Source organism: Alligator sinensis, unplaced genomic scaffold, assembly GCF_000455745.1.
Source record: "Alligator sinensis unplaced genomic scaffold, ASM45574v1 scaffold1286_1, whole genome shotgun sequence".
Lineage (NCBI taxonomy): Eukaryota > Metazoa > Chordata > Crocodylia > Alligatoridae > Alligator > Alligator sinensis.
In genome coordinates, this window is record NW_005842606.1 from 812,610 (window position 1) to 828,029 (window position 15,420).

General features: G+C 41.1%; 1 protein-coding gene across 36 annotated transcripts in view; it reads left to right on the forward strand.

The window, feature by feature from the left end:
* Positions 1 to 15,420, forward strand: part of ABI3BP (ABI family member 3 binding protein) — a 342,180-nt gene that overhangs the window by 288,842 nt on the left and 37,918 nt on the right. For all 36 annotated transcript variants that reach the window (XM_006033054.1, XM_025214794.1, XM_006033038.2 and 33 more), the window contains 4 exons: positions 400 to 531; positions 3,917 to 3,985; positions 7,069 to 7,281; positions 14,875 to 14,983. In XM_006033054.1, coding sequence (XP_006033116.1) covers positions 400 to 531; positions 3,917 to 3,985; positions 7,069 to 7,281; positions 14,875 to 14,983 — 523 coding nt within the window. The remainder of the gene's footprint in view (positions 1 to 399; positions 532 to 3,916; positions 3,986 to 7,068; positions 7,282 to 14,874; positions 14,984 to 15,420) is intronic.

Consider the following 15,420-nt stretch of genomic DNA (forward strand, 5'->3'; position numbering starts at 1 on the left):
TTTCTGTTATTGAATTTAGTATTCCCATTGTAAGTCTTGTGATAGGAAGACTTTTAGAGAAATAGAAAGGTTTCATTACATCATTTTGTCACTTTACCAGTTTGTATAGGATTATTCTCTGCAATATATTCAATAAAATATATTCTTCTTTATCTGATCATAGCCCTCAACAGTCAATCTGAGTTGTTTAGCATTTTCTTTGGATGTATGAGATGTAGAATATTTATTGTCTCAGTAGCCATCATGGTAAGTCAAAGGTTTCTCAAGTCCAACTGTAATAATGCCATACCTGTGACTCAGAAATGGAAGCAAGTGCTTCCCTCTAGAATTCAGGACCCCTTTTATCTGATTAAACCATCAGCAAACTATGGGTGAATAACTGCATTTTTTTTCAAATAGTAAATGTCTTGGTGCCACAAGTTCCTCCTTCTCCCATGACCACTATGACCCGATATGCAAAACCAACTAATTCTGTGAAGACAGGAGCACCCAGAAAATCTCCAACAGCTTCTGCTACTCCAGAAGATTTTGGTGAGCATATTGCTACAGCTTTTTTTTGGTCCTTGTTTGTGTTTTACATCCATTTAAAAAAAACACTATATTTAATTTTGTTCAGTTCAGGTACTGTTCTTATCAGGCACTTCGATTTTGATGCTGCATTTATTTCCCACATATTGCTGTTTATTTAATCTGTTTAATTTATGAGGTACTCTCAAAGGGGCTTTGTGTCTCATTTCTGATATCACTTACTACTTACATAACTGTTACAACTCCATTGGATTCAACTGATTCACTCCTGCTTTGCAGTTATATAAGTGAGATCAGAATAATGCCCTTTGTCTTTCTGGACGTCTGCAAATGTCTAACACATTTGCTGCTATTGAATGACTACTGTAATTGTGTTGACAACCCAAGATATACTCTCTTTTTGAACATCCTGTATCGTATAATGCCACACATTCAAGTCACTCCTACTCCACAGTAACCCACATGGTGGTATTGTTGTATGTATCAACCAGTGGTTGCAGCTATGTGAGATGTTTACTGCGGAGCTGTCTAATTAGCATCGCAGTAAAGTCTCAGTGTCTACATGTGCAGTGCTATTAGACCACAAGAAACTAATTAACTCCACCATAGGTTAGTACTTGTAAACACAAGTACTATCCTATCACGGCGTTATTTAGTGCGCAGCAATAAACATATAGACACTGACAGGGCTGGCTGGGGCATGAGGGTACTTCAGTGTGGAAACTGCCTGCTGGCTAGCCCTGCACTGAAGCACCCCCGTGCCTCAGCCAGCCCCTGCACAGCACATTGAGCCAGGTCAGAATAGCCCTGACCTAGTGCATGTAAATGTGATGCCCAGGAGCAATAAACTCCGGCACAACATGTGCCGGAGTTTATTGCATTACATTAATTTCATGAGTATATGCGCCCTGTTATAACAGTAGCCCTATGCCCTTGGGATATAAAAAATATGAAGTGTCTCCAAGCAAATAGGTCTGGATTTTAAACTCTCCCAAAGTTTGGGAACGTTTTGTTTGGTTCATTCAAGAGAAAGGTGGAACCTAAAAATTTGAAACTGAAGCCAGATTCTGAATGTTGTTGCAGTTCAGATGTGTCATAGGATTTTGCATTTAGTCTCCCTTGGGTATATCTGCATTAATGCATATTAGCCTATTTTAATGGACATTAAAGCATTACTAAAAAGCCATGGGTGCCTGTAGGTGAGTGCAGAGACTGCTCCGACACATTGTAATTACAACAATTAATTGAGTCTGCTGAAGCAAGATAATTACCATACTTCAGCAGTTTCCTGCGTCTCATGTATCAGCATCCCTATGCTTATAAATGGTGATGGGGTGCTTGAACTAAAATTCATTCGACAAGCTTTAGTTCAAATGTTCCTGCTGCCATTTTTAAGCACAGGAACTCTGATTATGAGATGCTGAGGCACTTTAATTACAGCAGCTCTCAGAGCCACTCAAAGTGTAATTAAATACAATTAAAGTCCCTCTACCCTCAGAGCACCTGTAAAAGTGCCCAAAGCTATTTAGTTAATGTGTATTAAAACAGGCTAATGCACATTAAGTGTCAGTTAACCGCAGAGCTGTACCTAAGGGTGTGCAGGGCCTGCGACATATCAGCCCGGGGCGGGGGGGGGGTAGCAAGCAGGGGGAACACAGCAGTGGGGGAGCGACCAGAGTAATGGGGGATGAGCAGAGTCAGGGGCAGGTGGTGAGCAGTGTGCACCAGCCATGGCAGGGCCTGTACAGCACTGTCTGCAGGGCCCACCAAAGCACAGGGCCTGGGGCAGTCGCCCCGATTCACTCCTGCTAGGTATGGCCCTGCTTAACTGTGCTCTTTAGTTAATGTGCATTAAAATAGGCTAATGTGCATTTTCCTAGTACCGCACAATGGTGGTACTAGATTTAATGTGCACTAACTAAAGCACATTAATACATGTATAGACACACCCCTTTTGGTCTAAGTTCAGACCTAGCATATGTGGGCATAATGGCATTGGAATAAATTATTTTTGTCTTATTTCAGAAAACCACAAAGGTACCTGCCTATTTATAGTAATATTGACTTGTCTTTGAACCAGTCTGCTGCCCAAAGCAAGCTGAATGCTATATTTGTATGCATGCATGCTGTTAATTTAGAATATTTTTGGTCTATCAGACAAAAGGCAAGAATTTCTTAGAGCAATATCTTTTATTGGATCAAGTGTGTAGTAGAGTTAGTAAACTGTTTAGTATACTATTGCCTGGCTCATTCTGGTCAGAACTGATGAAGAATGCCCTGTAGTTGAAAGGTTGTCTAACTCCAAATACACAGTTGGTCCAATAAAAGATATCACCCTACCAAATCCGTCTCTCTCACATGATTTCTGGATCATTATGGCTACAACATTACTCTTGCACTACCTGTCCATCATGGTCTTCTCTCAAAAGCAAAGATAATTTTCAGGGGTATTGCTTCATATGGATGGAAGATCAAAGCTTGTGTTGACTACTTTCAAACTCGTAATTTCTGCTCCTGTCCCCATGTATGGATTCCCCCCCACCTCCCATAATCCTGACATGGTACATGATGTAAATGGCTAATTACCTTTGGTGTGAAGGACATTAAAAAATTCTGAAAATAGGTGTCTAAAACCAGCTTCATTTTGTCAGGGATGGGGAGGATTACTTTAGGGCTTTGAACTCATAAAGGTTTCTCTTAAGCATTTGTTCAAACCTCTTCAGATTTATCAAGTGAACTGTGCCCTTGGATAATTTCCTGTTGTAGTTGCCAGAGATTTTGGGACAGGAGTAAGATTTGCATTCAAGTGCAGAATTTGACCTATTTTGTTCACTGTAATTAATATTACTATGAGATTAACTCATGGGTTCTACTTCTGCTTTTGCATATGCTTCCATTGGTTCCCAGCATATTTGCATGCAGCTTCCCTATGTATTAGTGGGAGTGGCATGATGCAAAGACAGAATTTAGTCTGTTTGCCACTCTTATTGTGGAAGTTAAAGTGAGCCAATAAACAGTTCACTGTCCTCTCAGAACGTGAGCCAGATCACGTGTTAAAGCGGCGGAGAGTCAATGCAATGCAAAAAGATGCTTTTTAAGTCTTCTAAAGATGCCTTTGGATATTATACATGAATTGAATCCAACAGCAATAATGAGCTCACTTATTTAGGTTATGCCTTCTTTGTTTTGGCAGAGGAAAGAGGCTTTTATTTTCCATCACAGCCAAAATTTGGGTCAGTCTTAGGAGAAAACAAAAAGGATAGCAAGTACACATCAAGGAGAAGGTGTAGGAGGCTGATCTAGAATGCCAGATGAAATATGAGATGGTGGTTTAATATTGCAACTTCATGCTTTTCTAAAAATTTTGTTGTGACCATCTCTTCCCCAGTTGGTGCAACTGTCTTCAGCTCAAGCCCTACATCAGAGACGGATTCATTGGGCAAACCTCGATACACAGGTATGACTGTAATAGCTATGTTTGCTAAAATATAACATGACAACTTGATATGTTTAGTTCAAGTTCCAAACTTTAAATGATTTTTTAAAAAAATGTCCAGCTACACCTTGGCAGCAGATTAAAGGTCTTTAATACAGACCTTCAAATGAGTCTTGAGTGCATTTTGTCTTATTTTCCCTCCATTTCTTTCTCCACCAGCCATCAGCCAGTTTCCAAACCAGGGGAAGGGAGGCATTTCCACCACAAATCATTTCACTGTTGGCCCTCAGTTCATTCCAGCAACGGTGCTATTGCGTGGTGTTCATATTCCACTGAGTCACAGTAGGATTCCTAATTGACCTTGCAAGCCTTCCCATACAGACTTTAATCCCATTACCAATGTTCCCCAATACAAGCTTCACCATATGGACTACTCATTCTATCATGCATCACAAAGCAAGCTTATTCCTACAGATAAGCTCCTCAACTACCAGTGTCCCTCAAGAGACAGCATATGTCAGCACAGGAGGTAGCCTGAGAAAGAGAATATATTATTAATCACTATAGTAACTGTCTTTCAAACTCCCTTGCAATTGCTTTTCAAATGGACATGTAACAGCACGTTCTAGAAATAAATCTGAAACATGGACATGGAGAGTTATAAAAATAGCTGCCTGCAGCAGGATGGGCCCCAAGGGCGGCTGTGATACTCTCTACTGGCCTCCTTCATCCTGCCCTGCTCATCCACTCTGGCCTTTCAGGGTTTCACTCTGCTGCCTTTCCTTCCACACCGGGATGGTAAAAATAAAGAGGGGAGCCTGCCCTCAGAGGCTAATGAGATCTGGGTGTTCTTCCTAATTTTGCTTCTCCTTGGGTTTGACTTAGCCCACTCAGTTCTGGGCTCTGACCCTGCTTCACTGTCTTTCCTCAGTCTCTGAGGCTCCAACCCTGCTGCCCCAATTGCCTTAAGGGCTAGAATTGTGGCCTCCTGCTGCCCCCATGTCTCACAGGTGTTACTCTGGATCAATTAGAAAAGACCCCCTGGCCCCATGCTGCATTTGGCCCTGATGCTGCACACTTTTGTCTGGGCCTCAGTCTTCCCAGCCTTGACCCTTTACTTCAGTTGTGCCCCTCAACCTAGGTCTACTGCCCCAGACCTTGGCTCCTGTGTCCTACCCCTGTCTCATTGTCCAGCCCCCTGCCCCAAGCAAAGCTGCTGTTGCTCACTCTTGCAGCCCCCTGGGGTCCCTGACCCTTACAGGGTTTTAGGCTGGGTGCCCTCAGGCACCCCTGTGGCTTCCATAACACCCCAATAACCACAACCTGGTCCTCTGGTCCTATGCCAGCTAGTGTTTGCACATAAACGTCTCCTTGAGTCCCAGCAAACTTTTACCCAGTGGCCAATGGCTCCTTGTATCTTCCCTAGGTGCTGGTGTTGCCTGGGTTTCTTCCCTCTTGCAGCCCAAGCTAGCAGAAGTTCTCGTCTCAGTAGGACTTAGGGCCAGACTAAGTTCTTTAGTCAAGAGTCCATGCTTTTAGTAGGCGAGGGCTCCACCCCTTTTGATCACATGGCCTTCTCCTTGCCCAGGGGTTTCTAATCAGCCTAGTACTCAGCCTGCCCCCAGGTGCTACAGCTTAAACTACCAAGCTGTCACCCCTGCCCTCTCCCCTGGCTTCCCTTTAACTCAGCCTAGTTTTCCCTGGCTGCTTGTTGCTCTGCAGCTGGCTCTTGCTCAGCTGCATACCTAACTGCAGCCCTCCAATCCTGGCTTCCAATCCCTCAAGTAGCAGGAGTCAAGGGTCCCTGCTACACTGCCATATCCACATCTGAAGAATTTATCCTCCCAGACTAACTCCTCTTCTTTCTTGCCTATGCCCAGACTACTATAAACGCAGGCATTATAGTAATGGTGGAATATATAGAAGGCATGGCAGGTGGCTAAACTAACTTTCTAGGGCCACCCTGCCCTGATTTCTGCCTATCTTCAGACTAACGCAGCTAAATCTCTCTCTCTCTAGAATATATAGAGAATAGATATATCAGTAGAAACCTAATACATTTTTTCATTTCAAAGCTAATGCACTCTCATCTTCAGGTATCATTTTACTACATTACTTAAGATTTAAGGAATGATTTCAAAGCTGTCAGCTGTGTTTCTGGAACAAAGCAACAAGTCTCCTGGTTTGCCAGACACTGCAGCTACTGATCCTCTCAGTAAAACCAAGACACCAGCATGATGAGCCACAGTTATTAGCCAGTGGCTTCTAATGGAGTTTGCTGTACTTTCCATATTGGAGCTTATAGCTCCTAAAGCTTTCAGTGCTTTCCTTTAAAAAAAAAAAAGGGGTGGGGGGGGGTGTAAATTACTGCAGTGAGGCAGGATGTATAAAAGGGGGTTCAACTTTGCTTTTTTGAGACCAGGATCAGGCCTCCATTCTGCCAGTCATTGTAAGAACAGATAAAACCTTCTGCCATTTGTGACAGGAGCTCAGAAGATTTTGCAGTGTCCCTCACACCAGGATTCCAGTGGGATGCTATCCCAATGGCATCAAGTGCCCAGGACTGTGACCACCATTGCAAAACAGGATGCATGAAGGCTCTGGCGTTGGGATATTGGACTGGCCATTATTCTGTTCAGTGGCATTAGACTGCAGGGGCAGGCAATTATTTCAGGTGGAGGGCTGCTTACTGAGTTTTGGCAAGCCATCAAAGGCCTCATGACAGGCAGTCAGGGGAAGATAAATATTAATTTTCTAAAATTTTTATGGGCCCTGTGGGCTGGATAAAATGGCTTGGTTGGCCGCATCTGGCCCATGGGCTAAATTTTGCCCACCCCTGCATTAAAGAAAAATTTTAAAATGTGCGGCAAGCATTGAGTTAAATTTTTTGCACCAAGCACAGTGTGTAAATTAGGTACAAAGGTGACTAGACATTGAAAGTTGCATCTTGCTTCTTTTCTTCAGCATTTGTGTTAGATTTTGAATATGATTTTCATGGATGATTTCCTCTTTTGTGCTCTTAACTAAAAGTTGTGGAGTTTTTAAGCATAAGCTAGTTCTGTTACATTACTCAGTACTTGAATGAAGTAACGCTTTTCTCTTAGCCCCTCACGTCAAGTATATGAAAAAAGAGGAAGATGTGCCATGTTCCATCACAAGTTCACTTGAATATTTCCCACAAGAGGAAGGTGGCAGCAAGGAAGAACCTGCTCATCCTCCACAAAATCCTCCTACTAACCTCACTGTGGTGACTGTTGAAGGCTGCCCTTCCTTTGTTATCTTGGACTGGGAAAAACCAGACAACGACACAGTTACCGGTCAGTTTACCATCATCTGTGTTCTACTTCATCTATATGTAATTGATTTTACTTTAAATGGTGATGGCTGTCTTATGGTGATAGCTGTGTGTGTGAGAGAAAGTTAGAATGACTCAAGCCCAAACGTGAACCAAAAGTGGGACATGTGGGTCCCTGCCTAAATGATTATTTAAGTAATTTCTACAAAGTAGAACAGCTTCAGCTCATGCTACTGGGACCAAACCACCCCAGAACAGCATAGAGTCTGGTGGTTAAGGTCCTCACCTGGGAGGTAGATTGAATTATTTCATATCTTTCTTTGACCCAGGTGAAACTGCCTTTGCTTGAATTGAAAAAGCCTCAGATCAGAGCATGTGTATATAAGTGTGCATGTGTGTGTGTGTGTGTGTGTGTGTGTGTGTGTGTGTGTTATATATATACACCAACTTTTGGGGGGAATATTTGGAAAATAGTCTTTTTCTCTCTTTCTCTCTAAATCTATCTATCTATCTATCTATCTATCTCTCTATTATAGACAGACAGACAGATCGATATAGTGTGTGTCTGCAGGTCACCCTGGGTGGTGTGACCCTACGTTGCCATACAGTGTGCTATGGCGACATAGCTATCATGTGGATCTACTTGTGATCCATTGTCGTAGCAGCACACTCCCTGGTATAGCATGCTGCTATGGCAATGTAGTGGCAAAATCTGTCTGTGCCACACACACGGTGCAGTAACTGCCTGTACTGTGCTGCACTTTAGTACTTCTGAAAGTACTTCTATAGATATAGAGTATCTCTATAGCTATAGAGATAAAGCTATAGATATAGAGATATAGATGTATTTCTATATATCTATAGATAGATAGAACTTACTATTACTAATATATATTACTATTTTCCATATATTCTCAAAAAATGTTTTTTGGATTGTTCCAGAATTCCTTGACATTAATGTCTGTCAGAGAGTCAATGACTTTGGCTCTTCTTAGGTCAATATCATATTAGATACTTTCAAATCTATAGACAGTTATTTTCATTTTTCCCCCTACAAGTATGTTTAATGCCAGGTACTAAAATTCTGGGACCTGGGTACATTTCTGTCTGGCAGCTAGTTTTGTCCCCCTTACACTCTTCACTTCAAAACATCTTTGCTTATTTACTTAGTGTGAATCAGCCAACACACTTTCTGTATGGGGAAGAAGTCACTGCCTTCCAGTGTCTAAAAACCACACCGTATTACTTCATACTGGCACCAGTCTGATATTAATTATTAGTTTGAACCAATGGTTCTCAATCTTTTTTGACTCAAGGCACTTCTTGGAAAATTCCAGCTCTTAGCTTTTATTTGTTTTTTGACTATGGAAAAAAGAATAAAGCAGTTCTGTTGCAAAGACCTCAAAGACCACAACAGGTCAGAGGTTTTTGACAGTGTAAATTCCTATTTGAAATCTCTGGGTTTCTCTTGTGAATCATGTTATAGGTGTTGGCACACCTAACAGTGCTAATATTGTGTGGCACCCTGGGGCACCTGAAAAAAAAAAGATCTCTAGTTGAGAATTACTGGTTTGGACACACTTAAGTCTTCAGTAATCTTTTGGGGTTTGGTGTGGGAGTTGGACTTTTTCCAATCTGTATGCTTCTGATTTACGTATACAGTGGTTTTATCCAGAAATTCTGGGAGTGCCTTAGAAACAAATAGCATAATCCCTCTTTTTGAGATTGCTTGTTTGCTAATATGATCCCTGAGAGCTTTTGAAATATCAGGTATTCCTAAACAAAATTCCAGTTCATTAATGGAAAAGTCTGACAAGCAATAACCAAAACAGGGCTCACACACCTCCCAGGTTCCATGAAAGCTGTGAACAGCATCTATGAACCCCTTTGCTGCTGGTGTTCATGTACCACTTCTGCATTGCAGCAGAAATGTGTGGGCTGTTGGTTTGATAGCTTAGCAGCATAGCTGATACTCAGAACTTGCCTATGTGAGATTTTTCCCAGATATCATCTTAAAAGTTACTAAGGTTCTAAAATATTTAAAAGTCAGATGTTTTTCAACATTGTTAACTGCAAGGTTCAGTGAATATTTGAGTTTAGTCCTAGTGAAAAGTACCAGAATCATAGTCCTGGAAACAGAAATCCTGTGCTAACCCTTTGCCTGGACACTGTGTAGGTAAAGGGTGCTCGACCTATACCTGCAGCATGAGCATGGCACTCTACCTGGGACCCACCATTCAGACCAACAAGAACTACCTTGATATTTTCTCCCTGCAGCTTATTCTATCCTTGGTCTTTCTGTATGGGAGACTCTCAGACATAGTGTCAGGTAGAATGATGATCTCTGGGTGATGCCAGTATCTACCTTCAAAAGGAACTGAACTAACACACTGGATTTGTTGTGCATCATGAATATTAATGAGCATCCAAAGGTGAGCACCTTGGATCACCATGTAACCTGGATCATATTGAAGCGACTAATCTAGAAATAAGCAGCTTGATTTCCCATTGTCATACCCATGAGCTATCCATTTGCATCAGGTCCGTAGATTTTTTTCCCGCTGTAAAGTTTAGTGTGGTCTGCCTTTGCTTTTCACAGATTATCCTCTTGAGAAACCTTCCTGACACAAACATTCTGAACATTCACATCTAAAAATGAACAGTACTTCCCTTTTTCATGTCACCTTTCTTTAGCATATATTTTGATCCTATTTTAAGGTTCGATGCTGTGTAATAAAAATGGCAGTCACTAGGCATTACATCAAAAATCACCCTGCTCTGGCGTGAACACTGGGGTGGATATCTGGAAGCCCAGAGGTGGAGAGTTGGAGGCCATAGCAGAAGCACTCGTGGCACGGCCTGGTCAGATTCCAATGAATTCTGCTAAATACCTTGTTACAAGGACACAAGAAAGGAAAGGATGCCAAAAATTCAAGTAATGGCTCTTCTTGGAGCTATTAGGGTAAATGAGGTTGAAAATCCACCTCAATATGGTTTATATGATGGCACTGGTTGAGCTGTTTTCATTCTAAAAACGTGTAATTTATAGGAATATTCCTTATAGACCTATTCTGCTACTTGCTCTTAGTAGCACTTGGTTAGTTAAACTGACTTCCCCAGCTCCTGCTTGTCTGAGCAGGGGGCACAAAATCGGGCCCTGTCCATTTTATCAGCTAATACATAATTCTGTATACATTAATGTTATAGATGTGGTTAAATTTTATAGATGGTTTATGTTTTATTGGCACTTTGGCAGTAAGGATAATTATAAAGTCACTAATAAATGTGTTGTGATAGTTTTATTCCTTCCAACATTGAATTCCATTGCTGGTGATATTTTATCTTCTAGTCAAGACAATGAACTGGTCTTGAGAACTAATGAAAGTGAAAATATTTAAGATGCCAGTTGTCTAAATAAAAAAATGGAAAAGCAGTAGCAGGAAAAGAGAAAATACGGGAAAAGTAGTATGCCAAATTTTGAAAATTATAGATGGATTGATGGATTTATTTTAATTATAAATACCTTCTCCATCATCCTCATTTCTTGCAATCCCAGATGCCCATTTTAAAATGTATTTTATCACCAGTCAGGCTACTTTCACCTTTTCCAGACAGTTATCAACACTATTACAGTAGCCTGAAAATTATTAAGCTCAATTGAGCTGTAAATTCAGACAGACCTTGAACTTTACTTTAAAACTGGGACATCAATGCCTTTGAATTTTCCCAGCTCACAGGATTGTATTCCCTTAGCAGTCTTTGCTCAAAATCCTCAGGGAGGGACATAAGCTTCTGATTAAAAGGAAGCTGTCATGTCCAGGCCTACTCTGGAAAGTGGAGGCCCTAGAAACACATGGTTGGAGCAGTTGAGGAATATACTGGAGCCTCTCTGAAGCTTCGTCTGTCCAAATAAACTTGGTCATTTAGAAGCCCCTTATGAGAGAGAATATCAGTTCCTATCTATAGATATAGTTCCTGGAGGAAGAAAAAAGAACAAGTAATGTATTCAGAAGTATCATGTTAGCAGAGGTCATCAAAAATAGTGTGCAGAGGTTGTCTGTTAAGGAGGAACAGCGGAGCTCTGGATTGTGCTTCACCAGAGTTGTGGTACAGAAAGGATATCACTGTGATACAGAAAATAAGGTATTATTTTTCCCTCCAGCGATCTGAAGGTATCGCCTCAACCTAATAGTAAACAGCAGCGGAGCATTAGCAAGGAACATTGCACTAGCATTGTTGGAAAGAAGGCTGCCATAGCTTTCTGTTGGATGGTATGGTGAGTTGCCATCCAAATGAGAATGTTGACATATATTTTTCCCCTCAACCACTGGTTTTACTATTGCTACAGCTTCAACCCAAACATGGACTGTATCAGACACAGGCTGACCTATACCCAAGAGTGCCAGTTTCAACAAACACTGGGTATTTAAGTAATTCCTTGACTGGAAATTCCATTTTCCAATTTCCAATTGCAATTTCCATTCCACAGCTGTCAGCTGTGTTTCTGGAACAAAGCAACAAGTCTCCTGGTTTGCCAGACACTGCAGCTACTGATCCTCTCAGCAAAACCAAGACACCAGCACGATGAGCCACAGTTATTAGCCAGTGGCTTCTAAAGGAGTTTGCTGTACTTTCCATATTGGAGCTTATAGCTCCTAAAGCTTTCAGTGCTTTCCTTAAAAAAAAAAAAAAGCGGGGGGGGGGGGGGGGGGAGGAACTGTTAAGATCCACAACAAATTCCAAGTTTAGTAATCCCACCACTTTGTAACACGTCTCCCCTCCACCTTCCCAACCATGCATTTGGAAGATAGATAAAAAGGGACTCTGCAATGAAGAAGAAATCAAAGAGGGAGAAGGTTCAACTTTGCTTTTTTGAGACCAGAGATCTGATGGGAGCAAGATGCTCAGCAAACTCTAGCCTTCATTGTTGCTCCAAATGTGTTCAGGTTGCATCACAGTCCTCAATTTTGCAGAGTAGTCTGCTCCCATTGGTTTCCAACTGCTCAGCACCTGGCAGAAGGGATTCATTTGTCTTACCAGATCCTCTTTTCCCCACTTGTTTTTAAATCCATCACAACAGAACTGCAGCAGAGAAGAAAAATAGCTAGTTCCTCCCTCCCTGTGCTCCAGAGGTGTAATCACATTGTTTTCCCTGTAACAGATAATATGCCAGTTTTATGGGACTTGATAAAAATGTGTTGGAATGTCTAGGCTTCAGCAAGTGTTGAAGGGGCTCTAGCATCCTTGGCTTTACCTTTCCACAGTTCCCTCCCAACCCTGTGTGCGCTGCAGTGTTCTGGGAGTGTAAATGAGGATTGTGTGGTCTGGGAAGCAAGAAAAAGCTGAACATTTAGGGGTAGATTGTTCCTATATCTTATTCATCCATGTGGGGCAAGTAAGACACCACTTCTTCATTTCTCCACTGCTAGGTAGGTGGAGGGCAAAATAGGTTCTTAGCCTCAACCTAAGGCAGAGACAATAGATTGCTGACTTGGGATACCACCTCTGTGTGTGTGTTTGTATGTGTGGGTAGGCAGTGGAAGGACCCTAGATCTCCCCCTCACTTCTCAGTAGGGTAATGGGTTGGTTGCCTGGGTAGACTAAGTTGCTCTTTGAAGAGTGTGCAATTCCCAATGAAGATGGCAAGTAGTGGACCAGAGAAAGCACTTTGCCTCCTTGCATGTGCAGTATCTCCCAGGAGGTCGCCCTAAGAGTGCATAACTATGCACTTCACTTTCCTGAGCTGAGCCAATGATTCCATGGACCCCATTTTTCTTGCCTAGCCTTATAGGGTTGTATGAATACTAATTACTATTGTATAATATTTTGTTGTACATAAGTGCTAATTATTACATTGTATGTTAATTTAATATCAGCTTACATTATTTGCTAAGTAGTTGCTTACAGTGTCTATTGTGTGATTAAAAAAATAAATAAATAGCAACTACCTCTAAGGCTGCAGTAAAGAATGATATAGAAGTCTTCTGAAAATTGTATATATCAAACAATGCAATTTCCAAGTGACACTAATCTCCATCAGGCAGATGAATAGAAGGTGCTGTTATGAATTAAAGTTCTTGAAACTTCAGCTTTGGAAATTTGTGGAAGCTCAGGAAATATAAATTGTCAAGCATTGTAAATCAAAATGAGAATTTAGCATGTCGTAAATTTGAAATGCCCTGTTAATTGCAAGAGCAATTTCAAGATCTTCGTTTTAAATAGAACAGCTTTTGCCAATAATATGTCATCATAGGGTCCAGGAACTTTAAATCAATAGAAATGAAGGATGAGTGGTACAAGACCTATGAAAGAAATATTTTGGCTTAGCAGTGCTTTGGTTTATTGATATAAACTATGGTAAATTTCAAATGAAATACTGAAGAACCAAAGTTTCGACAACATACTTAAAAGCTGTCTACTTTTAACCATGAGCAAGTGCTATAGATAATGTATTACTAAAAATAACATTCATTCTAAAAAGGGTTAAATGTTGTATCAATTCTGCCATGAGTCAAAGAGTTAACTCTTTATTTTCCCTTGAAAAACTAAAGTAAAAGCAGCATCTGTTCAAGGCTCCTAGAATAATGTACCTTGACGACATTTCCCTAATGAACATTATTGCCACATAAAAGCATGGTTGCAGAGCTGTTTATTTGTGTTTGTTGTTTAGGTTTCCTTTATAAACAGAGAAGACATTTTTACATAGGCTAGGCAAATTAGCCAAATTGTCACATCCATGCATTAAATTCAGAGCTGGGAATTTTGTTAATGTAAGTCTTGAAAATGAAGGCCCTGGGCTCCATGTTGCTACCCTTCAGTTCTTCTAAGATGGTACTTTGATTTCTGAGCTGTCTCTTAACTTCAGCTGCAGAATGTTAGTACCTACTGGCTGTTTAGGGTTTTAACCACCAAGATGCTAACATAGGCAGAGGGGTATGGCCATGCCACACTAAGCTGGGCTCACATGTTGTGAGGGCTCTGAACTCACCAGTCGATTGGCACAGGTTCTGACTAGAGCTCGTACTGTCACGCAGCTCTGGAGCGCAGGGGATGAGCATTGCTGCTGTTTGCCTTCCCTTCTTCTCCCACACCTGAATTCAGCAACAAGGGATGAGAAGCAGTGAGTAGTGGCAATGCTCAGCTGCTGGGCTTTGGAGCTGTGTAAAAAAAAGAAAAAAGTGGGGGGCTCTGGCCAGAGCCTGTGCCAATCATCAGTGAACTCAGAAATGCCAGCAGGAGCTTTGCTGACATACCATGCTTGTGCCACGCAACTGAAAAGGGATGCAACCACACTGCCATGTCCTCCTGGATTTGCCTCTAATTCATGAGAACCCTCTGTAATGTTCTAAGAACCTATAACTTCTTTCATTGAAATGAGGAAGAAGGTCAGAGGAAGCATTCAGTACTTCATAAAACTGGATATTTGGAACAGAAGCTTTTGTCAGCTTAAGGTACAAACAAGGAAACTCATGGTGGACTGCAGATATGATATATAAGACAGTAACTAGGGAAAACGGGCAAAAAGAAGGAAATTGAATAAGAAGAGAGAGGACTGAACAATGAATGGGAGATTTGCAAGTGGTTATTAAATGCAAGTTTCTGTTGTGCTTTTCAGAGTATGAGGTTGTATCAACTGAAAATGGAGCACCTACTGGGAAAAACCAGTCAATTATTACTACAAATCAAACTCATTCTGCAGTGGAAAACCTAAAGCCTGATACAAGGTAATGAAGTAAGAAATTTCCTGATGTATTTAACTAATTTAGATGATCTGTCATCTCTCAGTTTAAATATCAAATTACAAGCAAGAACAAAATGACAGAATTGTAATTCTGGTTGGAAAGAGATTTTTTTTACTCTATAAAAAATAAAAGGTCAAAAACACAAGTCTGAGTAGCCATCAGGGATTTTGCCATTGTCTCAGCCCTCAAGTTCTGTGTCCATTTTGAAGAGATTTAGTCTTTGTTCTGGCAAAGAGAATGACAACCCCAATTCAAGAAAGCCTATCACCTCTTATAAAGAAAATCTAGTAGCAAGATTCTTTACAAATTACTAAAGCTTAATCCTTAATGATTATGTAAAGATAAGTGTTAACTTTCCTTATAATTCAAAACACATAGAAAAATACCACTATTGCTCACTCTACCCTTTTTTCCTGCTG